This window comes from Cibotium barometz, chromosome 28 (assembly GCF_041138505.1).
Source record: "Cibotium barometz isolate CiBa-2024 chromosome 28, ASM4113850v1, whole genome shotgun sequence".
In the NCBI taxonomy this organism is placed as follows: domain Eukaryota; kingdom Viridiplantae; phylum Streptophyta; class Polypodiopsida; order Cyatheales; family Cibotiaceae; genus Cibotium; species Cibotium barometz.
In genome coordinates, this window is record NC_141073.1 from 53,405,753 (window position 1) to 53,432,943 (window position 27,191).

General features: G+C 45.8%; 3 protein-coding genes across 3 annotated transcripts in view; 2 read left to right on the forward strand and 1 right to left on the reverse strand.

Annotated features, from left to right (window-relative positions):
* LOC147622935 (uncharacterized) overlaps positions 1 to 27,191 on the reverse strand; it is a 56,370-nt gene that overhangs the window by 23,734 nt on the left and 5,445 nt on the right. The gene's annotated exons all lie outside the window — the stretch shown is intronic.
* On the forward strand, positions 15,762 to 17,867 carry LOC147622938 (uncharacterized). The gene is made up of 2 exons (XM_086822724.1): positions 15,762 to 16,665; positions 17,546 to 17,867. Exons 1-2 carry the CDS (start codon positions 16,483 to 16,485, stop codon positions 17,747 to 17,749), a joined length of 387 nt encoding a protein of 128 aa, XP_086678850.1. The 5' UTR covers positions 15,762 to 16,482; the 3' UTR covers positions 17,750 to 17,867.
* On the forward strand, positions 18,667 to 19,556 carry LOC147622939 (uncharacterized). The gene is made up of 3 exons (XM_086821900.1): positions 18,667 to 18,859; positions 18,976 to 19,137; positions 19,260 to 19,556. Exons 1-3 carry the CDS (start codon positions 18,668 to 18,670, stop codon positions 19,554 to 19,556), a joined length of 651 nt encoding a protein of 216 aa, XP_086678026.1. The 5' UTR covers position 18,667.

Genomic DNA, 27,191 nt, shown 5'->3' on the forward strand with positions numbered 1-27,191 from the left:
ATTTAGTAGTCAAGACAGATCATCAAAGCTTGAGATATTTTCTATCTCAAACAAAGCTTTCAGAGAAGCAGATGAGAATGGCAAACTTTCTTTCCATGTTTCATTTTCAAATTGTGCATACTCCAAGAAAGAAAAATGTGGTGGCCGATGCATTATCCAAGAGGCCTTATGTAGCTGCAGTCTCAGTGGCCTCTCATGGCGACTTATTTGCTATGCACGATTTGTATCATTTGGATGCGCCATATATGGACAGATTTGATGGCTGGTCATTCACATGCCTCTTTTTTTTTTTTTCCGGAAAAAAGATCCTTCTATTAGTTAATGAGAAAACGCCATAAGGCTACAAAGCTCACCTCGCAAGGAGGGATAAAAACACAGTGAACTCTTGAGCTCCACCCCCGTGGCTGGCCGCTCTCTGGGGGGGGCTACCTAATAGTACATGTGGGAGGTGAGAAAAGCCAAACTGGAGGCCTATAGTGCCAAGTGACATCCTCGCCCCTCGCGGTGAGGAAAGGGCCGGGCTGCCAAGTGCGGAGGAAAGCCTTGCGGCGCCCTCTCATGCGATCCGAGTCGCCCTGTAGTTTCCCCCAGTGTCCTCTCAAGGTGTGAATGATGTCCACCCAGAGGGCCTGTATGACCTCCGCCGGTGGAGTCGCCTGGCGGTCAATGGCCTCCCTGCATCGGGCTCTCCAAATGTGCCAAGCCGTCATGCTGCTGATCATCTCCCATCTGTGCCCGACCCCCTTCTGAGGTGCTGCCGAAGAGAAGTCTGGCGTCGGAACCACCGCCATCGCCCTGTCAGAGACCTGGATGGTCGCACTGCCAGGGACGTCCTCATATCCAAGGGCCGGGCCGCTGTCCGTGGCCCAAGCCACCGCACCCCACGTCACCAGCATCTCACCTGGTGAGCCTGCAAAAACCATCCTGAGAGCGCGCTGCCAAACCTGCAGTGCCTGTGGGCAATCCCATAAGCAGTGCCGCTGCGACTCCTGTGCATGGCCGCACCGAGGGCAGGACGCTGGGTGACTCCCGAAAGCTAGCCAAGCCCCCACAGCCAGTCCTCTATGCGCTGTGAGCCAGAGAAACAGCGTCACCTTCCGGGGCCGGAAGCTGGCCCAAAGGCGCTGCCAAAAGTCCCTAAGAAAGGCAGGGGAGAGCCCCTGTCTCGCCGCCAATGCTCGGCCGCCGCCGGGGTGCTCGCTATCCTGTGTCTCTGAATCCGCCGCCCCAGCCTCGCTGTGTACTGAAAAAAGGGGATGCCTGGGCTGGTAGGGGCCAAGTAGGGATCTCGCCAAAACCACTCACCTGGATCCCACTGAAGGCGGATAAGAGGCCTGCTGTCCCAAGCCCAGAATCTCCAAGAACAGTCCTCCCCTATCGAGGCCGGTGAGGGGTCTACATACCACTGTCTCTGATGAAAGCCGACCACCCGCACCCTCTGAAGAATACATCCCTGGAGCCCATCCAAATCTAGTCGTGTCCTCTGAAGCTAGCCACCCTCTCCCACCTCGAAAGTGAGTGGGGCGACTCTCTCCGCTGTGCCGCAGACCGCTAGAAGGATCTCATGCCGAGTAAAGACACCCATCCACTGTGGAGGTGGAGGGTCCTGTACTGGGGTCCGCTACTCCCGGGGGATGGCCGCCTCAATGTCCTATCTCATCAACTCTTTGCCCCTCATCCCACTGAGTCTCCTCTCCTGAGCCTCGAGAGGCAACTGCTGAAAACCTATCCAGTCGTCTAGGGACTGGGCTGGGCCAGAGCTCAGCGGGCCCCACGACACATGAGACCGCGATCCAACCATATGGCCACTGGCAAGACGAATCAAGGGGTTCCAGATCAAAGGCTGCCTCAGGCGCTCCTCATCGGTGCCCGGGGGAGTCTGGAAGAGTGACGGCCTCAGATGCGCCCAGGCCCTCAGAAGGCTAGCTGCAAAACGCTCCTCGAAGCCAAGGCCCACTCCTCTGGATCGCTGCTCTGAAAAGATCCACCTGATGCTGGGGGTCCAGGGGCCGCTAAGAGAAGGGGTGCGGCTGAGCATCCTGGAAACAAGAAACTCCTTCCACGGCTCAGCGCCTGGCAGGAGGCCACGAACTACCAACTTGCCAAGCAATGCTCGGCTTTGGCAAATAGGATCAACGATGCCCAGGCCGCCTCTCTCCCTCGGCTGAGTGATCACCGCCCATGCCACCTTGGCCCTGGCAGGCCGCCCGTCGCCACCGGACCAAAGAAAGTTCCTGATGAGCCTCTGCACCTGGCCAATGCACGCCCGTGAGAAGGCCCAGCAAGAAGTGATGTACCACATAGTAGCAAGCAGAACTTGGTTGGCCACAACTACTCGGCCAGATAGCGATAAACGAGCGGTACTCCAATACAGAAGCTTCTTCCGAATGCTCAGAAGAAGGGGGGCTATCTGCTGCTCCGGAGATATGTCAATGCCCACATAGCATCCCAAATAACGCACTGTAGTGCCGGGGGGCAGCCACTGAAAACCGTCAACTGGCCTCCAAGTCGCGGGGAGCATAAAGCTGACCCACAACCCACACGACTTGTGCCAGTTGATCAAAGCGCCCGAAGCTCTGCAAAACCTGTCCATGGCTAAGGCGAAGCGGCGGAGGTTCTCCTCACCTCCCTGAAGATAGACAGCTGTGTCATCCGCAAACTCCGAATTCACATGCCTCTTATGCTATCAACGAGGGTTATCTTATGAAGGATAATTGCCTATGTGTGGTGAAGGATTTGAATCCAAAGGTTATGGACGAATGTCACGCTCCACCTTATGCTGGTCATAGAGGTATTGTCACCAACCTAGACATTTCCCAGTCTGAAAGGGGTCTGGTGGACTCCAAGATGTTTAAATATTTGGAAAGTACAAGCTTTGGGAATGGGGGATTATCCTAGAATACAAAGGACCACACTCCTAAAATTTAGGAGAGTTGCTATTTTTGGCCTGACTCCGATGGAAATTCTGTTCGCGTCATTATATCTGGAATTGAGGAGATACCAAGAGTTGGCAAAGTGCCTATGACAGAATGTCTACCAGTTGGGATATTCTTAGAGGTAAAGATTATGGAAGGACCCATCTCTTAGATTGGAACATGTGGCAAGAAAGTGGACCAAAGTGAGACAAGTGGCCTCACACTTGTCACTTCAGCTATTGTGTGGCTCTCCACTTGTCATTGTAGCCTTCTCTTGCCATTTTAGCTCATGGGAGGCCCAAATCTATAAATTGGAGCCCTCTCTCTTCATTAATGGAGGCTCTCTTGCTGCACACTAGCCTCTACCACCGTTACAGGCTGCCCTAATGATGGCTACTCTCTTTCTCTCTCTCTTGAAGGCTGCCCATGAAGAATACCGGCTGTTGGGGACTGTTTTGGAGGCTTCCATCACAAAGAAATACTGAAGGCAAGGGTATTTAATCATTTATTATGATTTCTAGCCATTGTACTTGTTGCACCACATTTGTACTTGTTGTACCTGCTGTATCAGCCATCGTACCGATTGTACCAGCCACTGTACTTGTTGTACTAGTCATTGTACCTGTTGTACCAACATTTGTACTTGCTATACCTACTGTACCAGCCACCGTACCAGTTATACCAGCCACTGTACTTGCTGTACTAGCCATTGTACCTGCTGTACCGACTGAATGGAGAGTTATACTTACTGTACCAGCTCTATTGCATGAAGACAAGTGGTTTTTGGGAAAGAATCAGTACCCACACGAAGGTATATGGATTATATTGTTGGCTCGGCATTTCTACAGCCTATGTTCCAGCTTGGTAGCCTTGTGTTGGGCTGTGTTATGGCATTTGTATAGGGATAATCGGGCATCTCCCGTGGGGAGAGTAAGGCCCTCAAAGCTTGTACATGATATTATTCTCCTTGGGTAATAAAATACTCCAAGGGGGGGGTCGGCCCATTCCGACCTCTATGCGGTGTCACACGTGCAAGCTCCATTTTCAGCATTTGTGGATGTTTTGTCCAGCTTTATGTTTTATGCAAAGTGATGATGGATATGTGTTAAGGCTATGGCCATGTTTAAATGTTTTAATATACATTGATGGTATCAACAAGTGTGTCCCATCGATTGGGCGAGACGAGACAGTCTCAAAAATCCAATATAACTGAAGAATCCATGTCCCAAAGAAATGGGCGAGACTAAATAAGTCTCCATAATACCGATATCAAAATCATGTCCCAAGATAAATGGGCGAGACAAAAACAGTCCCATAAGTCGAGATACCATAATCATGTCCCAAGATAAATGGGCGAGACAAAACAGTCCCATAAGTCCAGATATCATAATCCATGTCCCAAGTAAATGGGCGAGACAAAACAATCCCATAAGTCCAGATATCATAATCCATGTCCCAAGTAAATAGGCGAGACAAAACAGTCCCATAAGTCTAGATATCATAATCCATGTCCGAAGTAAATGGGCGAGACAAAATAAGTCTCCTGCCAACAAAACATCGGTCCACATGACCCTTGGCATAGACATAAGTCCCGTCATGTCCACTTAACCACTTGCACTCCGAGTTGGTACTCTGACCACACACCTTGGATGAGAGGTGGGCTCAAGTAACAAGATAAAACAATCACTCGCAAGCATAGATAACCTGGTGTTCCATAAGCATTTCTGCTACACATAGTTTATAGGCATTTCGGCCACCAATAGTTTGTAGGCATTTCGGCCACCAACTCACCAAGAGAGTACGTAGGACAAGAGAACACTACACAGGGTATGTTGTGCTTGTCACTACCCTTTGAAGTGCCCATGTTCCCTTCCATCTGCTCTCTATTGTTCCACCCACACATGGTAGAAACAATCTTCAAGAGAGCACGTAGGACAAGAGAGCACTACACAAGGTCCAATGCATCCCAAATAAAGGGAGCCAAAAAGAATAATCCATCCCAGTAAAAGGGAGCCATAAACATAATCCATAAACCTGAGGATAGATCCAAATCCCTAGAAAAGAAGTCCAAGAATCCATAGACCTGTATACCATACCTCTTACCACATACTCCGTGCTAACCACACACCTTGGAGTAGAGGTGGACTTTATCCATAAAAGCATCATATCCATGAGATATCCAAAGATTTCTTCTCTATAAACTTGGACAGATTCATCCATAGAAATTGCTTGTGAAGCCCAATGTCTATATAAATCTCGTCCAAGAAAGAAATCTCCATGGATATAATCCATCCCAATAAAGGGAGCCATGAAAAGAATTCATCCCATTAAAGGGAGCCATAAACAATGTTTCCCTGAAACCATCTCAAGGCAAACAACAACACCTTTCTCCTTGCATAGCTATACAAGGGTTAGTGAACATCAAAAACACTTCATAGTAAATAGCAAAAGCACCAACTTTGCAAACTCAAAGTATACTTAGCTGTTCTTTGCCAGGTTGGTCATGAAGCCAAAAGAAATATCTCCTCTCCATATCCTTAAGATATCCCGAGATATATCTCCATATAGCTTGCCTGTAAGCTTGATAATATAATCCACAATATCCATATGGAAAGAGTGCTAAACGTGTGCACATAAAGCCAACTCCATACTTCCAAGATAAATTTTGTGAATTCATAAATCCTTAGATCAACAAGCTGTCTACTGCTCATGCTCTTGCTTCATAAGCTATGAAGCGGCTGGCCATGCTTAACAGCAATGATGGTAAGTGTGGTCCCCACTTGAGATCTTTTCTCTTCCTTATTGAAAAGATCTCTTCCTTATTGATAGAAAGAAGCCTCTGCTTCCAAGAAAGCCTATGCTCTGATACCAATGTAACTCGCAGCGGTGCCCGGGGAACTAGGGCCTTTGACACACTTGTTGATACCATCAATGTATATTAAAACATTTAAACATGGCCACAACCTTAACACATATCCATCATCACTTTGCATAAAACATAAAGCTGGACAAAACATCCACAAATGCTGAAAATGGAGCTTGCACGTGTGACACCGCATAGAGGTCGGAATGGGCCGACCCCCCCCCCCCCCCTTGGAGTATTTTATTACCCAAGGAGAATAATATCATGTACAAGTTTTGAGAGCCTTACTCTCCCCACGGGAGATGCCGGATTATCCCTATACAAATGCCATAACACAGCCCAACACAAGGCTACCAAGCCGGAACATAGGCTGTAGAAATGCCAAGCCAACAATATAATCCATATACCTCCGTGTGGGTACTGATTCTTCCCCAAAAACCACGGGTCTTCATGCAATAGAGCTGGTACAGCAAGTACAACTCTCCATTCAGTTGGTACAACAGGTACAATGGCTAGTACAGCAAGTACAGTGGTTGGTACAGCCAATACAGTGGCTGGTACAGCAAGTACAACAAGTATAAATGCTAGTACATTAGATACAATGACTAGTACAGCAGGTACAGTGGCTGGTACAACCGGTACGGTGGCTGATACAACAGGTACAACAAGTACAAATGCTGGTGCAACAAGTACAATGGCTAGAAATCATAATAAATGATTAAATACCCTTGCCTTCAGTATTTCTTTGCGATGGAAGCCTCCAAAACAGTCCCCAACAGCCGGTATTCTTCATGGGCAGCCTTCAAGAGAGAGAGAAAAAGAGTAGACATCATTAGGGCAGCCTGTAACGGTGGTAGAGGCTAGTGTGCAGCAAGAGAGCCTCCATTAATGAAGAGAGAGGGCTCCAATTTATAGATTTGGGCCTCCCATGAGCTAAAATGACAAGAGAAGGCTACAATGACAAGTGGAGAGCCACACAATAGCTGAAGTGACAAGTGTGAGGCCACTTGTCTCACTTTGATCCACTTTCTAACAAGTGTCAGGCCACTTGTCTCACTTTGGTCCACTTTCTTGCCACGTGTCCCAATCTAAGAGATGGGTCCTTCCATAATCTTTACCTCTAAAAATATCCCAACTGGTAGACATTCTGTCATAGGCACTTTGCCAACTCTTGGTATCTCCTCAATTCCAGATGTAATGACGCGAACAGAATTTCCATCGGAGTCGGGCCAAAAATAGCAACTCTCCTAAATTTTAGGAGTGTGGTCCTTTGTATTCTAGGATAATCTCCCATTCCCAAAGCTTGTACTTTCCAAATATTTAAACATCTTGGAGTCCACCAGACCCCTTTCACACTGGGAAATGTCTAGGCTGGTGACAGGTATCATGCCTACTAGAGATATTTCTTTTGGCCAAGCATGCGTAAAGATATTGAGGCTTATGTGCGTGCATGTATTACTTGCCAAAAGGTGAAATTTGACAGGCAAAAACCTCGAGGTTTGCTTCAGCCATTGCCTATTCCCTCGCAACCTTGGGAAAGTATTACTATGGATTTTATTATGGATTTGCCTAGATCCCAGCATGGAAATGATGCTATTTGGACTATTGTGGACAGGTTTAGCAAGCAAGCTCATTTCTTGCCCGTCAAGAAAACCATTAAAGCTGATCATATGGTAAAGCTTTTTCTTGCTCATATTTTCAAGCATCATGGTATGCCTAAATCCATTGTTGGGGATAGAGATCCCAGGACTACAAGCCTCTTTTGGAGGACTTTATTTGATAATATGGGTACTAAACTTGAGTTTTCATCAGCTTATCATCCCCAAACGGATGGCCAAAGTGAAGCTGCAAATACAGCCGTGTTGGATTTGTTGAAATGTTATGTGGCAGATCAAAAGACTGCATGGGAGAAGTATCTTCCACTTGTTGAGTTTGCCTACAACAATACAATCCATGCCTCCCACGGGAAAGACTCCGTTTGAGATTATCTATGGCAGAGTGGTATTGCCACCCATCCTTCGTACAAAGGATGAGATTTTTGCAGGTGATAAATATGTTCGTGACTTGGATGTAGCCTTTGGTCGAGTGCGGACAGCCATTGCAAGGTCACAAGATAAGCATAAAATGGATGCTGACAAGCATAGAAGGGACATGCAAGTCAAAGAAGGTGATTGGGTTTTGCTGAAATTTGAGAAAGCTAGGCTTCGGAAGAGGCCAGGACGAGAAGGATCATATCCTAAGCTTTCTCCTCGCTATTATGGACCCTTCAAGGTCATTCAGAAGATCAATGAAGTGTCCTACAGGCTTGCTTTGCCTAGTCACTGGAAGATTCACAATGCTTTTCATGTGAGTCTATTTCGGCATCAGTAGATTACTGGGGCACTTTTTACTTCAGTTAGTGGAGGTTTTTTCCCCAGTTTAGCTCCAGTTTAGCTTAGTTACACTTATAAACAATTTATAAGTGTTTTGGTCCACCCGGCACATTTTATGGCCGGACATGTGAACACACATCTTTTTAGGTCACTTTATTATGTGGCTATTGTACTTCACTTCTCAATCTGAATACATACAAGAGTCGTGTTCTCTCTCTCTGCTTCTCCACGCCTGTGTTTGCAGCACCTCCAAACCCTAACCCTAACAGTCCAAGGCCTTCATTTGGTATCAGAGCCTCCAGCTTCGCCTGAAGCCTACCGTACTGTCCGTACTGCACTGACCGTACAGCCTCGCCAGCAACAGCTTCGCCTGCAGCTTTCCGTACCAGGTACCAGTTCGCCGACAATACCTGTTGTTCCGTACATCTGTGCCTGCTCCATACAAGTCAGCGCCGACTGTACCTGAATACAATCGACACAGCACTAGTCAATTGTTTCAGTACTGTACTGTGGTCGCCCTGCTCCGTACAGTCCTCTGTACACACTTGTGCAGACAGCCGTACAGCTGTCAATACAGGCGACCAGCAGCCATCAGTGTTTCGTACCTGTTCTGTACCAGTCAACAGTACCTACTATTCCGTACTGTACCTGCTTGCCCAGCTCCAGTACTGCTTCCGTACAGTACCAATCGACTATACCTGCACAGTACAATCAACTGTACTTTGCATTACAACTACCACAACCTACTCAGTACATTACAACTGTGGTAAGCATTACGAGTTTTGAATATTGGGCATTTTTATTTTCTCTGTGAAAATCTACAGGCAGATACAGGCAGACTTTCTTGCAAGGAAATCTACAGGTTTTTTGCAAGGTTTTGGGTGCAGTAATTTTGGGTATTTTTTTGGGGCATTTTGGCATTGTGTAAGCCATTTTTGCTGCTCTACTCAGTCACTGGTGCATTGAGCTGCACATTCAGAGGATTGAGAGTGCAGGCATATTTGGGTGAACTGTATTCAGTGGAGTACAGTTGCTTTCAGGGTTCTTGCTATTGGGTTTTTTGATACACAGGTACAACATTGTGCATAGGCATAATGGCAAATCAACAGCAGAGTGATGTATTCACGTATTTGTCTAAGGAAGACAAATTGGACGGCACGAACTACTCCTTGTGGAGTTTTATGCTGAAAAATGTGCTTGTGGCAAAAGGCCTTTGGGATTTCGTTAGTGGTGATGAACCACGTCCAGGTCCATTGGCTCCAGAGACTCCTCCTCAAGGGGGTGCTCGTGGACGAGGACAACAGGTACAGGCTCCAGGGCAGCTATTGCCTGTTCAAAGAACAAATGCTCAGAAGACATGGGATGCCAGGGATGCACAAGCCTTGTCACTCATTGCATTGTCAGTACAGAGGTCTATTATACCTCATATTCGTTCAGCAGGCTATTCACAGAATGCATGGGTGACTTTGGAGCAGATGTATGCTGCTCGTAATGAGGCTCGGATCTCATTTTTGAAAAGAGAGCTGGAAAATCAGAAAATGCATGAAGGAGATGATATGTCTAGCCACTTAAACAAGCTGCAGGATTTGAGAGAGCAACTCATCAATGTGGATGAGATTATTCCTGAGACACAGCTTGTGTCCACCATCTTGCACTCTTTGCCAAGATCTTACTTGGCTTTTCATACCTCTTTGAACCTCAGCATGAGGAATGCTGCTGAACCCCTTAAGTATCAGGAACTTGTTGCTCTCTTGCTACAAGAAGAGCAAATGAGGAAGAATATGAATATGAACACAAGTGCTGAACAAGCATTTACTACAGGTCAAAAGGGGAAAGGAAAAACTCAGCCAAAGAGTTCAAATCAGAATTCAGGTGATGGTGGTTCATCTCAGGATACCAAGAAAGGTGATGGACAGCCCAAGAAGAAGGGCAAATGTCTTTACTGTAAGAAGCCAGGTCACTACATCACAGAGTGTAGAAAGAGGATTGCCAAAGAGAAGGCAAAAGAACCTAGGATGTCTGTAAATGATGTCTCTAAAGCTCCTCCAGAGATTGCTTCTTTTGTTGAGGACAGGGATTACTGTTTCTATACATGCAGCTATGATGCCTCTTGGTCTTCACAGGCACTCAGTATGACAGAGCATGCATGTACTTGGTATTTTGATAGTGGTGCCTCAAAGCATATCACATCTCGCAGGGATTTGTTTTGTCATGTAGGCCCTGCCCCTGTTGGCAAAACTGTTCAGTGTGCCAACAATGCTTCATATCCAGTTCGTGGCATTGGGGAGATTCAGCTCACAGCCATTGATGGCTCCATTCTCCGCCTTACAGATGCCTTATATGTACCAGGGATCAAGAAGAATTTGTTGTCCATTTCTTCTTTAGCACATTGTGGTATGCAAGTCCACTTTGATGATGATAAATGCATGGTCAGAGACAAAGCTAATGCTTTGACCTTGATGCTTACTGGTACATTATGTCATGGACTTTATCAGTTGGATGCATTTCAGCCAGTGGATCAGTCTGCTTATAATGCATTCACTCTTAGTCCAGCTATGGTTGATGCGGAGTTATGGCATGCTCGCATGGGGCATGTAAATTTTGGTAGTCTTATGCTTATGCAGCGACATAACATGTTTACAGATCTACCTCTCATGGAGAAGCCTCCAGATCACATTTGTGAAGGATGTATTTTGGGAAAAATGCATAGGTTTTCCTTCCCACGTGATCAGGCTCTACGAGCAACTGCAAAGTTGCAGCTTATACACAGTGATCTTTGTGGTCCCATGCAGACGAAGTCATTAGGTGGTTGCTTCTATTTTGCTACATTTATTGATGACTTCTCTCGTATATGCTCGGTCTATCCTTTGACACAAAAATCACAGGTATATGATGCATTTTTGGCCTTTGTAGCACTTGCTGAAACAGAGTCAGGATGCAAGGTTAAGACTCTCCGTTCTGACTAAGGGGGGGAATATATGTCACACATGTTGAATTCCTTTCTTGAGAGTAGAGGTATAAAACATCAGTATACTACTCCTTATACTCCACAGCAGAATGGGGTTGCAGAAAGGAAGAATCGGTCACTCATGGAGATGGCCAGATGTATGCTAAAGGCAAAGAGGCTACCACATATCTTTTGGGTGGAAGCTGTCATGTGTGCTTGTCATATTTTGAATCGATGTCCCACAAAGGCATTGGTTTTCATTACTCCTGTTGAGGCTTGGCATGGCCGCAAACCTTCTGTATCACATTTTCGTATCTTTGGGTGTCTTGCATATGCACACATACCCAAAGAGTTGAGGAGGAAGTTGGATGATAAAGCCACAAAATGCATTTTTGTTGGGAGAGCAAGGGCTACCGGTTATATGACCCACTATCCAGGAAGATATTCACTAGTCGAGATGTGATTTTTGATGAAAAATCAGGAATATCCATGGCTGGTTATGATGCAAATCAGGCTGAAAATGATGTGTTTGAAGGTCTACTACCTATGAAGTTTCATTCCACAGTTGGTGATCCAACTCATGAGGGTAGAGGACAGCCAGCAAATGATGAAGGTGGTGCAGAAATTCAACAGCAAATTGAGCCAGAAGCTGAACCAAATATGGGGCAGCAGCAGGCACCACAGGTTAGACACATACCTAGATGGTATTTGAGGACATTACACGACAGCCATTTAGAGGGTCCTCTTGCTGGTCGTACTCGTAGGGAAACACGGACCAATGAGCATGCACACATCATGGATTTGAATCTAGTTATGGCAGCCAGTTTACAGGATGATGATGAGCCTGATTCATTTGTGGATGCAAGAGACAATGTGCATTGGAACAAAGCCATGCAGGATGAACTTGATTCTATTAAAAGAAATCAAACATGGGATTTGGTTGATCTGCCCAAAGGCAAGAAAGCAATTGGTACTAAGTGGGTCTATAAGTTGAAAAGACATGCAGATGGATCCATTGACAGGTACAAAGCCCATCTAGTTGCAAAGGGCTATGCACAGAAGAAGGGCATTGACTATGAGGAGACATTTGCTCCTACATCCCGTATGTCGACACTTAGGTGTGTCATTGCATTGGCTGCACATCGTGGTTGGGTTGTTCACCAGTTGGACATAAAGATTGCTTTTCTACATGGGGACCTCGAGGAGGAAGTTTATGTATATCAGCCCACAGGTTTTGCAGAACATGGTCATGAAAGGAAAGTATGCAGGCTGAAAAAGGCCTTGTATGGTTTGAAACAAGCTCCATGAGCTTGGTATGCAAAGATAGATGCTTTCCTACTCACTCAAGGATTTGTGAACAGTCCGTCAGAAGCCACCTTGTATGTAAAGAAAGAAGAGACAGATCTGCTGGTCATCAGTCTTTATGTAGATGATCTCTTGCTCATGGGATCAAATGATGACAAAATTGCAGCTTTTAAAGAGATACTGCAACAGACATTTGACATGTCTGACTTGGGGCTTGTACACTACTATTTGGGCATACACTTTGTGCAAGATAACAGAGGCATTGGGTTGTTGCAATCTCGGTATGTTGCTAAACTTCTGGAGAAGTTTAAATTTAAGGATTGCAAGCCTATTAGTACTCCTATGGAGCCTAGGATGAAACTGTCACTACAAGATGACAGTATTTCCTTTGATGCCACAACATATGCTCAGGCTGTTGGGTGCCTTATTTACTTGTGTACTACACGGCCAGATATTCAGTATGCAGTCTCTCAGTTGAGCAGATTCATGCACAGCCCGCGGTTGTCACATTGGCAAGCTGTGAAGCGTGTATTCCGGTATTTGCAGGGTACCTTGTCTCTTGGATTGCTTTATCCTGAGGGGGGTGACATGCAGTTATACGCTTACATTGATTCAGATTGGGCTGGTGATTTTGATACCAGACATTCCACTAGTGGAAATTGTTTCTTTCTTGGCTCTTCATGCATTTCTTGGCTAAGCAAGAAACAGACCACAGTGGCCACTTCGTCTTGTGAGGCAGAGTACAGAGCAGCCTACACTACTACTGTTGAGTGTGTTTGGCTGCGTCGTCTCATGACTGATATGGATATTTCAGTGGAGGAGACACCTATCTATACTGATAGTCAGAGTGCCATTGCTGTGGCCAGGAATCCTATGTTTCATGCTCACACGAAACACATTGAGATTCACTATCATTTTGTTCGGGAGAGACTCCACACAGGTGATATCAGTCTGATCTACTGTCCTACAGATCAGAATGTGGCAGACATCTTCACCAAGGCATTACCACGTCCGAAATTCGAAGCATTCCGCACTGCTTGAATTTGTTTCCTTTTGGTGGATGATGTACAGTGATCACATATCACTCCAGAGGGGTTTGTTGGATTTTATGCTGTGTATGCACCCAGAGGAGTGCTAGTGATCATCGGTAGATTACTGGGGCACTTTTTACTTCAGTTAGTGGAGGTTTTTTCTCCCAGTTTAGCTTAGTTACACTTATAAACAGTTTATAAGTGTTTTGGTCCACCCGGCACATTTTATGGCCGGACATGTGAACACACATCTTTTTAGGTCACTTTATTATGTGGTTATTGTACTTCACTTCTCAATCTGAATACATACAAGAGTCGTGTTCTCTCTCTCTCTCTGCTTCTCCACGCTTGTGTTTGCAGCACCTCCAAACCCTAACCCTAACAGTCCAAGGCCTTCAATTTCATCAAAGTCAACTCCATATTCCTGCTTGTACCCCTTAGCAACCAAACGTGCTTGTACCCCTTAGCAACTAAACGTGCTTTGTAATTCTGTGAGGAACCAGATGCGACTTTGAGCTTGTAAACCCATTTGCATGGTAAAATCTTCTGTCCTTTTGGCACGTGCACCAATTCCCATGTACGATTCTTTTCAAGTGAGTTCATCTCTGACAACATAGCCTTGTGCCATTTCTTGCTATCTTCTCTAGACATGGCTTCTTTGAATCACAACGGCTCACCACAATCAGTAAGCATAACATAATCAGTTACATTTGCACCTGGAACAAATCTATCAGGCTGTTTAGTAGCCTGGTCGATCATCTGACCCAATGGTCATTATTTGCTGGCTGGCAAATCACCATTTTCAACTTGATGTCCTGGCATTTCAGCCTGCAAATCAGCGTCAACAGCTTGCTGTCCTGGCTGTTCCTGAATCTCCAATGGCTCATCATTATGGGCAACAGCTAGCTGATCATTTCCAGCATCATTCTCTGCTCTTTCAGGAGCATTTCAGCAGGTATTCGCTGCTGCAATTCAGGCACTCTTTGCTGTCCAAATGGTATATCTTCCCGAAAAACAACTCTCCTGACCTCTTCAGTCCTTTGAGGTTGTTTGTGCATGCGATCCTCACAGAAGATTACATCATTGCTTCGTACAATTTCCTCTTTTCGGGATCCCATAATCTATACCCCATTTCTCCTTCGTCACCATATCCTAGGAATATGCATTTACAGGACTTTGGTTCCAACTTGTTGCATTCTTCCTTACATATGTGCACAAACGCTTCGCAACCAAACACTCTTAAATGAGCGTATGAAGGTGGCTTGCCTGACCACGCTTCCTGGGGAACTCTCCAACCCAAAGACCTGTTAGGTGACCGATTGATCACATGTACGGCTGTCATAACAGCCTCTGCGCAAAACCATGGGGTAACGCAGCATGTGACAGCATACAACGGACTCTTTCTTGAATAGTCCGATTCATGCGCTCTACAACACCATTTTGGGGTGGATTATGAGGTGCAGTGAGCTCCCTCTTTATCCCTTTGCTGTCACAAAAGTCTTGGAAGGACTTAGACACAAATTCACCCCCATTGTCAAAGCGAAGGCACTTTAACTTACTGCTGGTCTGATTTTCAGCAAGTGTCAAGAACTTTTTGAGTACATCTAGAGTGTCATCTTTACAAGGTAGAACCAGTACGTACGTACGGATCCGTACGTACGGAAACGTTCCGTACGTGCTGTATTTTTTGTTAAAAAAATTGGGCGTTTTTTCAAAAATCGCCAGATCGCGAGCGTTCGATCGTGAGGGTTTTGTTGTGGGGGGGGGGGGGGGGGGGGGTACTAGGCTTGCAATATGCACATTCCAGAGTCCAAGTCTTGCTAACGAAATTTCGTGGGTTCTCTGGAAAAACCAGAGAGCTGTCTACATACAAGTTTCTCACTCCACAGTGCTCACACAGCAAGTGTAGAGCACACTAAGCCTTGCTCACTACCTACCTTGCCTCCTACATCCTGTTTCTCGCACAAAGTTCTCTCTTCCGATACAATGCCTCGCAAGGCCAATCCTTACTGGTCCGAGCACACTAATGTAATCCGTATTGTGGAAACCCCTAGGCAATCTGGCTCTGGTACTCGTCAATGGCAGTGCAAGTATTGCAATTTCTCGCTTACGAGTACAATCACCCGTGTGGTCAAGCATTTGACAAGCATTGGCACCACGAACAATTGTGCAGGATGTTAGAAGGTGCCTCGAGAAATCAAGGATCAATTGATTGCTGAAAATTTCCCGGCAATGGGAGCAGCCGAAAAGGCTAAGGGTATGCAGCACACTCGTGATGCACTACAGGATGCTCTGTTTGGGGAATTTGGCACATCTTCCGCACAGGTATCTAGAGGCTCTCAGTCTCAATCTCAGTTTGCTACCTAGGAGCCCCCTTCTGCTAGTAGGAAAAGGGCTCGCGTCATGGAGGACGATGAGGAAGAAGGTGGTCGCATGCTCCAAGGCAAACCACCTTGCCTTCGCGTGTGCATTCTCAGTCTTGGGTAAAGGAGCGGCAGAAAGTAGCCGAGATGGAGATTGCTTGCACTCTCATAGAGTGCAATATTTCCTTCAATGTTTTAAGGACTAATCAATGGAAGAGGACGGTGAGAGCAATTGCGCAGGTGGGTCACACAGGGACATTGTCACGTGCACATCTGGCCTTATGTGCACATGGACAAGCTTCTGCCCCATTCTAACCCTAGGAACCGTTCTGGCACTTTTGTGAGCCTGTTCGCAGGACCTGCATGACCGGACGGTTAGATAGTTCATGCATACCCTCTGATTGCACGTAGAATTCTTCAGTACTTGTACGCAGACTGGGCCTTCCGGAGGTGTTATTACGCTTAGGCGGGCATCTTCTGGGAGTCTAGCTGCGTATATGGATACTAGAGGACCATAGGAGCATGTAGTAATTTTTGGGCATTTTTCTAGCAATCATACCTAGTACCTACAGTTCACATTAGGACATAATTCACATAAAAGATCTCAGCCACGACTTCATAAAGTAGCCCACGACCTGGACATTGTGCAGACGACCTGGGCTTTGTGTGGGGTATAAGAAGGGACCATGCGCCACATTGAGAAGCATTCAGACAAGGCTTCAGCCCAGCACAAGAAGGACTTTAGCGTTTGGATCATCAAGGCTGTGGAGGAGAAAGGGCGTCAGCAATCTCTCTTCTACATCAAGCATAAGTACCAAGGTTCAGCACAGCAGAGTATCACCATAAAGGTTCAGCACCACAGCCAGCAGGTTAGCGTTTCAAGTCTGCATCATTAGTCATAGTATTCAGCTAGCGTTTTGTTCATCATTCAGCACCCATCAGTCCAGCGTTTTGGCGTTTCATCCTCTACACTCCACCGCATCAGGACATTAACCTCTCATCGCATTAAACCACAGTATTCAGCCGTTTACATCAGCAGTCATTCAGTCTCAGCCCACAGTCCATAAGCATCAGTACCGCTGGCGTTTTGCATCCTCAGCATACTACACCGCAAGCCCCAGCATCAGCCTTCACTAGCATTTCAGACATGAGTACTCAGCACCATATTCAGTCCATGCATCTCAGTGTTTTGGATATCATCAGCATCTGCAGCACCAGTCATCACCATATTTATTCTCAGCCATATAGAGTTCTTCATCGGCGTTTCCGCATCCCTACAGTCATCTACATCATCAGTACCAAGCATCAAGCCTCATCAGTGTCAGTAGCATCATCGGTATCAAGTACTACATCAGGACCATCATCATCATCAGTAGAAGTATCATCCGCATCAGATAAGCCCGATTCAGCCCATTCTCTGCAGTTAGGACAGCAAGCATACTTAGAACATTTGTAAGCATTCATTAGTGCAATCTAAGCAAATACCACCCGGTAACGGTGTGGGGGGCCCTGGAGGGGGGTTGGGACCCTAGTCGGTGTTCGCGTACTCTCTTCCCTATCTCTGTGTTTGCTCTCTTTGCACAAGTATTCATTCTATTGCACGTAGCACCATTCATCGCACAGTATTGAAGTACCATACATTGCATAAGCATATCTAAGTACTGTCATAAGTCATTCCCATCATTCAGTGTATGTGCTTGCACTTCTATCCTCTAACAAAAACCCTAAAAGCTTCCGCTCACCTTACAGACATGGTCACGGTTAGATTACAAGAAAATGCGCACCACGATGCTTGATGAGCAAAAGGCGTTGATCGACAAGGCATTGGTCCCTGTCAAAGCTGGGTGGCAACAACTTGGATGTACTATAATCTCGGGTGGCTGGAGTGATGTTCGTAGACGACACATCATCAACATACTTGTGTCGTCTTGCTTAGGTACCTACTTCTTATGAGCTGTGGATGCAGGCAAAGCAGGAGAGCGCATCACGGCCCAGTTTATCTTTGGGCATATCCGTCAGGCCATCATAGAGGTGGGTGTGGAGAATGTGGTAAAGGTTGTTACCGACAACGCTTTGAACTGCAAAGCTATGGGGGAGATGGTAGACGCAGAGTTTCCCCACATTGTGTGGACTCCATGTGCCACCCATTGCCTTGACTTGCTTATGGAGGACATAGGCAAGTTATCTTGGGTACGTCCTATTGTAGCCGACGCCACCAAGATCACCACCCTTTTTCGCAAGAAACATCAGGCATTGGCAAAATCTTTAGGAGCCACAGCACGCTAGATATGGTGCGACCACCGAAAACAAGATTTGCTTATATATATCTAGTGCTACAGCGGCTGGTCAGCTGAGGGATCCACTTTTGCGCACAGTTGTGGATCCAAAGTGGAGGGATATGTATCACGCACAGACCGAGGCCACTAAGTTCGTGCAGAGACGCTGGCTTGATGACACTTTTTGGGTGGATGTGCAGAGCCTCACAGTGGCTTTTGTAGCCACTCTATGTGCTACTACGGGTTACCGATATGGAGGGCTCGACATTGGGCTTGGTATACCATCTCTTTACAGAGATGAAGGGCCACATTGCCGCATGTCCATCCTTGTCGCTGGAGCGGTAAGGCTTTTCTTATTCTTGTTGATTTTGTTAACCACATTTCTTGAATCTTTACAACGTCAAATGTTGATTGATTCATCATTCATGAGCATTGAGGATTGATGATTGACATTGTTTTGTCATTGAAATGCAGCCAACTGAGATCTTGGGAATTGTAGAGAGTCGGTGGAACTTTATGAGTCGTCCCATTCATGGAATGACGGCTTTGCTCCATCTTCTCTACAAAACCCCGGAACTATTCCACGTGCAACAAGATGTATGATGTCCATGAGCAGTTGGAGATTGATAGAGAGCTCTGCAACTTCATGAACAATCTGGGGTCTTCTTTTTCTAGAGTGGTTGCATTGAGGCCGGAGGCAACCAAGTTTGCTCTTACATGGTGGCAAAACTATGGAAGACAAGGTCTTCCAAAGCTCACTCATCTTGCTCTTCAAGTGCTCTCTCAAGTAAGCACAAAGCTCACTCATCTTGCAACTTCTTGTCAAATTTCAATGGTCAATTCAATCGTGGCATAGTCACATAACTTACATGTTTGTGACACTTTGTATACCTTTCGCTATAGGATTGCTCAACTGGTGCATGCGAGCGCAATTGGAGCGCTTATTCGTTGGTCCACACCAAGATAAGGAATCGATTGAGCACTGCTCAATTGGGAAAGTTAGTGTACTGCAGGGCCAACATGCGACTTGTGCGAGACTACCACGCTATGGGAACACCCAAGCAGGTTTGTTTTCTAGATGCTTGACCAAAGACTAAGTATGGAGGGCTCTAGCGTCTAGTATATGCCATATGGACACTGCATCCACTAATCACTTATTAAGTCTTGCTTGCTTCTTCCTTGTGCAGGTTGATCCCACTCATGTGACGATGGTGGTAGATTCGACTATGGATGAGGCAGAGCAGCAGGTTAGAGATGAGCAGGATGAGATTCTTCGACTCCTTCACAAGGAGTTGGAGAGTATAGATCGTCATGTGACCAGAGCCCGTGCACGGGCATACCAGTACGTGTTCAGATTGCTGATTCAGAGATTGCACGGCGAGAGGCTATCCGCAGAGGGAAGCTGCCTGTTCGTACTCCTCCCATACGTGCGAATTGAGGCATTTCGTCTCATTCATGATCCAGAGCAGGATGATCCAAGTTAGGATGTTGCAGCCAAGGCACAGGACCTGGTGGTGGTAGAGCCAGAGTTTGACGACGAGGGCAATGTCTTGAGGGATGGAGACATGCTCTCATCAGCGGCATCGTCATCCTCTTCTGATCGTGACTACTGAGAGTGGAGACAGATTTAGGGATTGAGACATTCAATTGTGTAGTACTTAGTACTTAAGTCAGCCTTGAGTTTGATGTTGTCATTTATGTATGCTCAAGAGTCAATCATGATCCTTGACCCTTTTTAGTGGTCTTGAGTCCTTTGACATTTGTTGTGGGGTTTAGGCAGCTGCAAGCTGCCGACCTTCGAGGCTTTGGTTGTGTATTTATTATTCGGTCTTGTAGTTTTTCAGACTCTTGTTGAGCAATCATTTGCAGTATCTATTTTCTAATTATGAATCATGATTGTCAATTCTGCTTTGAAGTGGTACTTTAAGGTTAATGACAAATGTAGATTCTAGAAAATAGTAAATAAGATATGGCTCATCAAATGTGCAGTATTTTGAAGTTTTGTTTATACATAGTAAATGTCAAATGGATTTTGATTTACTAGTTTGTAATGTGCATTGTGTATTTTCCAAATGTCCTGAAATAACCTATAATTTATGTTTTGTTTACAATGGTTTTTACGTACACTAAAACCCAAACCATACGGAACAACGTACTGTACGTATGGATCCGTACCGTACACTACGTTTGGTTCCACCTTGCATCTTTATGACGTACTAGATATACCCAACCTTTCCTAGTGGCATCATCAACAAACATGACAAAATATTTCTTTCCACCTAAGGACAAGTTTGGCATTTCACATACATCACTATGAACCAACTCTAAACGTGAAGGTTTTAGAGAAAGAGACTTTTTATGTGAAGTTTGTGCATGTTGCTGCGTGATCTACCATTAGATTTTCCCTTTTGTTGAGACCTGCCCCTTGTATGCAAAGCATTGGAAGACTTACTTGCTGAATTATTCTTCCTATTGAGCTCTTCCATGAGCAAAGAACTCTCTACATCGGAATACATCAGCAAGGCATTTGAGTTACTCAATGCTGTCCTGAAAGTATCCCAGCTTTCAGAAGTGTGCAAAGCAAGAAAGTGTGAAAGTCAGCAGCGGAAGATGGGAGAGAGAGAGTGAGAGGAGGAGGCAAGAGAGAGAGAGAGAGATGAACAAGAACACTATCTGATCAACATGCTAGAACATGGCATGAGCTCGAGCAAGGGTACAATCCCGTAAGTGAGGGCTCTGACAAGAGATGTAGTGAGACAACGCTCGTGTGCCCGTAGCTTGTACACCCCCTGCTCCTCATCTCCTTCATCACCAACCCAAGTCCTGGAAATTGACGGTGCCCTCAATCCAACCTCACTAGACGAGGAAGGATCAATGTCTTCAAGCTCCACAATGTGCACAAAGGCACTAGCTTTAGCCACCGCTCCTGTGGAAGAGTTCCGTTGCTTCCATTCCGGACAATCTCTGGCGAGGTGATCTGTCTTGTCGCAGATAAAGCAAGGACGATCCTTCTTTGAAGACCCATTCTTCGTATCCTTTGCCCGTTGCCACTTCTGCTGCTGGGCCTGCTTGCCCTGCTGCTGCTGCTGCTTCTTTCCTCCCTGCGGAGAATTCGTTCCCGCAAGAGCTTCAGACTTGTCCTCCTTGTTGCCACCAAAAGACCTCTGATGCTCGTCCTTGTCGATCACCATGGGAACCAACTCTTCCCATGTGATAGTACTCAACCTACCCGAAGTAATCAAAGAAGAATAGAAAGTAGCGTAAGATTTGGTAGGTGAGAAAGTAGAGTTATGGCCATATCTTCGGAACTAATCTGCTTCCCTGCAGCCAGCACCTCCTGTTGCATGCCCTGCAACTTGTTGATATGCTCAGTCATAGAAGAAGATTGTGACAGACGGAGGTTTCTCATGGTAACCTCCATAGCAGCCCGCTTCATGGGCGTCATCCGATTGTGTAGGCCTTCGAGCCTGAGCCAAATATCCCGAGCCCCATGCATGTGCTTAACATGCTCTATGACTCCGGGAGAACAGTTGAGAAAGATGAAGGACCTGATCCTTGCATTTAGCCGATCCCAAGTGTGCTGCTCCTTAGAGACTCGTGTCGTATTCCACATTAACTCAACCATGCTGCTACTCCCCAAAGTAGAAGCGCGCGGTCGCGGATGGTCTTGGGCCTCCATGTACAAGACATCATGTGTCTCAAGCATTGACTCCATCAATACCTTCCAGATGTCGTAGTTGCTTTGACCAAGCAACACCCTGTCCGATTGTCATGGCCCTGTGACAATGGAACAGCACAAGTGTGGGCATGGTGGTTGCTGAGCAAAAATATTAAAAGATTCACATTTGGGGTGCCCGGACAAATGAAATGATGTGTGGACACTTCAGATGTGAAAGGGGGTACCAAGACATTAATGTTTTTAATGTTTTATTGATGGTTGCCCCTAGGCCTTAGTGGCCCCTAGGGAACTTTAATGTTTATTAAAGTTGGGGCCCTAGGACATTTTTGGGGAGAGGCCACTCCACTTTTGGAGTTGCATGCCTCTCTCACCTCTCTCTCTCTCTATCTTTTTGGGAGGCATGTAACCTACGTGCAAGAAACAAGCGTGGAGAGTAGGAGAAGCAAGTCGACTGGTTTTTGCTGCTGATTTCTGTGCAAAGCAGGCCATACAGTCCACGTGTGCAGGCCGTACAGTCCAGGTGGAATTTGCTCGTACAGAACTGCTGCTGTTGCTGGTACAAGCTGCGCTGACAGTAGCTGAAGACAGGTACTGAACTGCTGCTAGTGGTACAGCTGTACGGACAGCTGTACGGACAGGGCAGGTGCTGGCGGCGCTGGACAGAACAGGTACAGGCTGCGCTGAACTGTATAGCAGGTACAGTCGGGTACAGCAGGCTAATTTAGGCAACTGCAGTACAGTCCGTACAGCTCTGTACGGACAAGTACAGTCAGGCTCTGCTGTGCTGTACGGACAGGTACAGGCCGGTGTTGACCTGTCAGTTCTAGACAGTAAAGCGGTGCAGCTCCACCTACACGTGGGATTCTATCAGAGTTTATTTGTGTTGTACTCCGCCTTACATATTTTTGAAATTGAATAAAGAAATACCGCAAGGGGCGCCAAGTTTTGGGGCCAACAGGTGTCGTTCTCTTTTCAGATTTGGGGCACTCTAGCTCCAATCAAATTTGTTTTCATATCTGGACTACAAGTGGAAGGGTGACTGCTAGTCTGCCGCACTTTGGTTTCTACCAGAGGCTGGTTTCAAGGTTCCGTTGCCGGGACCAATCATCAACTTTCTTAAGGGGGTGAGCTTGTGGTTGACTCGAGGAAAGTCATCGCTGAAAAATTCAGCAACATGTCTGATACAGAAGATGAGTACTTTTATCATGAAGAGGAAGAGCAAGAGACCTCTCCTGAGAGAAATGCATCTGAGGATATTTTTGCAGGAGAACAGGCTGCAAATGATGAGCATTATGAGGATGTAACACAGCCAGAAGATGTACTTGGTAAAGAGGATGATGATGCTCGGTTTAAAGATCATTTGGCTGGTGTTATGGATGTGTTTATGCAACTCACACAAAGTGAGAAGTTTGTTGAATTTATGAGATCCCGTACAGAGCCCGAAAAGAAGAAGAAGAAGGTGCGTTCTAAGAACCTTCCTCAGGGTCATAGTGGTGCCTTCCCACAGGATCCATCTTTTGGACAGTTTCCGAACATGCAGCATGCTTATGGTGCTAACTCTCAGAGTTCCTTCTTTGAACAGCCATCTATTCCTCAGCAGACTATGCATCTAGGTTATTTTGGTGGTGGCTCGGTGTTCCAATCTATGACTGGGGGTTATCCTCAGGGAGGCATGGGTATGCCAGGGCCTTTTGGAGCTAATTTTCAGCCTGGTATGCAGGGGAATATGTATGGTGGTATGCAGTCCGGTATGCAAGGAAATATGTTTGGGGGCATGCAACCTGGAATACAAGCAAATATGTATGGTGGTATGCAGCCAGGTATGCATAATGGTATGTTTGGAAACATGGCCGGAATGTATGGCATGCCAGTGTGGGAATGGGTAATGTTGACCCTATGATGGGCATGAATGTTGGGGGCAGCAATCTTGCGAAGCCACATCCATACGATAATCTAACGCCTATGGGAAAGGCGAAGGATTATAAGGAAGGGGGAGCTGCTGTGAAGTTTGATACATTCAGTGGAGCCAAAGATAAATTAAAAGCACTTATCTTTTTACAGTAGTTTGATGCTGCTTTTTCTAGTGGCAATTACACAGAGTCCTCTAAAGTGAGGAAAGCCGCCACTTTTCTCAAAGGCAATGCATTGCAGTGGTGATCTACTCTTCTTCTGCAGGGCATAGCACCCACTACTTGGGTACAATTTAAACAGGTCTTCTCTTCCGTATGGCTCACATCTACATTTGAGGTGGATGTTATGACTGCACGGCACAAGTTGGATGCTTCAAAGTGTGAGAATTTGGAAGATTATAACAAGAAGTTTTGGGAAGCTTTACTCCCAGTGACTTCTTACCGTGCAGTGCCTTTGTCTAAGCAGGTAGAGAAGTATTGTTGTGGGCTACCCAAAGAGGTGCATGATTATTGTATCAAGACTCGAGTAACGAACATGTCACAGATGATAGAGAATGCTATGACAGCTAATGCGTTACTCACTGGAGGTTCATCTGGGTTTAAAGAAAGTAAGAGCTCGAGCAAGAAAGCTGAAAAATCTGGGCATGCTTCGCGTGATGCTAAAGGGTCTTCAGAGACGCGGTTTAAGAAGTTACCAATGCCCAAGAGAACTTCTGAGGAAAGACAGGCTTTGAGAGATGCTTGGAAATGTTTTTACTGTACTGAAGAGGGACATATGTCATTTAATTGTCCCAAGAGAAAGTCCCAAAAGGACTCTGACAATAAAGGAGAGCCCAAGTCAAAGAAACCAAAACCTTCTGCACGGTTAGTTCCTGATCTTGTGGGGGAACAGCCAGGTGGTGAAGAGACAGAGTTGTGCAGGGCATGGGGCAAAGTGAGAGATCAGAATGCCTTGATATTCTTTGACACAGGTGCTAGAGCCAACTTCATTTCACCAGATTTGGCTGGCCGATTGGGGATTCGTGCAGAGGAGATGGGGCCGTTATATGAGGCTAACATGGCTTGTCCAGGGTATGCAGAACCCGTTACTCCTATCATTGGGAAGCTCAAGCTTCATTTGCAGGGTTATGTGGACAGCGAAGAGTTTTTAATCATGCCACTTGATGGCTGTGATGTTTTGTTGGGTATGCCATGGTGCCACAGAGTACATGCGATGGTGGACACATACAATAGGAAGATCACTCTGACTCATAGAGGGAAAGAACATGTTTTGGATGTAAAACTTAAAGAGGAATCTGTTCCTATTGTATCAGCTTCCGCAATTTCATCAGTAATGAAAAAGCATCTTTCCGCGTACTTGATTTATGTAAAGGATGCACAAGATGATGAGTCTAAGTTTAATTTGTCTATGTTAGATAAGGACAGGACTGATTTCTTATGTGGGTTCCAAGATTGTTTTTCCGAGTCATTGCCACGAGAACTTCCTCCTGAGAGGCCAGAAGATCATGCCATTGATCTAATTCCTAGTAGTACTCCACCAAATAGACCGCCGTACCGTGTTAGTGCAGCCCAACAGGAAGAAATTATGAGTCAGGTACAGGAGCTTTTGAATAAAGGGTTGATACAGCCTAGCTCATCACCCTTTTGCTCACCTGTACTCTTAGTGCAAAAGAAGGATGGTTCTTGGCGCATGTGTATTGACTACAGGGCGCTGAACAAGAATACCATCAAGAATCGATTCCCCATACCAAGGATCGATGACATTTTGACTCCAGATGCTCACGTCCCGCTCCAGTAAAAAAACGCAAATATGACCTAAGCCCGCTCCATCTGATCAAGGTGCTAGTACATGGCATGAGCCTGCGCAAGGGTACAATCCCGTAAGTGAGGGCTCTGACAATGAACTCTACTCAAAACTATGAACAAGACTGATTGTGGGTACTTGCTTAAGTACTAGGCAAAAGGGCTTGGTCATGCACATCTCTCCATCCCAAAAAGTCGTGAGAGGAAGATGAGTCATCTGGAGGAAGATGAAGAGTCACTCTGACACGCGTGCACACCTGCTGCCCGATCTGACCGCCGTCTGATGCACCAAAAATAGCACTGCCTGTACTGACCCCACCTGGACACTGACTGACTCATCTGGACCTGTACAACTGGATAGAATGACCTCCGCTAACAAGAAGTAGCCTTGAACTCATCATCAATGTGAAACTTCAAGGCAACCACTGGCTGAAAACTGAGTTAAACTCATTTAAATGTACAGACATGGCTGTACCTTCCTTCATGCGAAGGTCCATTAACTTTTTCAGCAAATAAACTTTACTCGCGGCACTCTTTTGGGCATATAACTCTTCTAACCTCTTCCACATGGCATAGGCAGAATTCTCATTCTCTATATTGAACAATAGAGAGTATGAGACCGAGAGTTCTATCGTAGAGCATGCAAGCTCATCTAACTCGTCCCAATTTTCCTGATCCATATCTGCTGGTTTTATACCCTTTGCCTTAATGGGCTTCACTTGTTTCTTCTGCCCCAGAACATTGTAGCATTGCTTTTGCCAAATGGCAAAGTTAAGTGCCCCTTCCAACTTCTTAATGTGCAGTAAGCTGCTGCTATCACTGCTGCCAGCCATAGTTTCAGCCCAAAGAATTGACTCAGAAGTCAACAATATGCACACCCAGTGTCAACCAATGACCGGGTGCAAAGCAAGTACCAACCAACAGTGCAGAATGGACCAAAAAACTGCAGAAATTGTAGAAATTACAGAAATTGCATATCTGTAATTTTCTGTTCAGAGCACGCAAAACATGTGCCAATGCACTCTCAAATGCAATTACAGCAAATGCATGGGTTAAATCTGAAAAGCCCCAAATTTTTGCTGCAAATCTGCTCTGAATGCATGCACCAGTACCCAATTTCTCTCCTCAAAGTGCCAACATTACATCAGCAACACTCTGACAAGCATAAATAGGCTCAATTTTGCCAAAATGTCTGAATTTCAGTAAAATCCTTGTAACAATCACACAGCCCCCTGACCTTCCTACATTAGCTCTATTATAGAGGAGACAGCTTCTTTTGTGTTTCATTTCAAAATGGCCATGTTTGGTGCCCCAAGGACAGAGCGAAAACATCATCATGTATCTAAAGAGATCGATATCATAATTTGCGTATCCAACTTTGCACAAGTATGACATATGACATTGTAAACAACATCGACACTCAGATGTTGGTTTTCAAAAACTACAAATACCACACACATCCATGCTACTACATGGACTACTTTGTCTCTCCATCTCCATCACCAAGCCCTAATGGACCTTGCATTTGTCTTTTGACATAATCGTATGTTAAAAGTAATCGTTCAAGTTGGAGATAAGAAAAAGGAGCCTACAAAAGGTTAAGGACCCCTTTGTTCAAAACTGACCTTGGATAATCAATATGTAGTGTTATATGTGTCGTGCCAGTTAAGGCACCCACCCCTTCATAAGAAGAACATCAAGAACAGATTAGTTATGCCTAAACATGC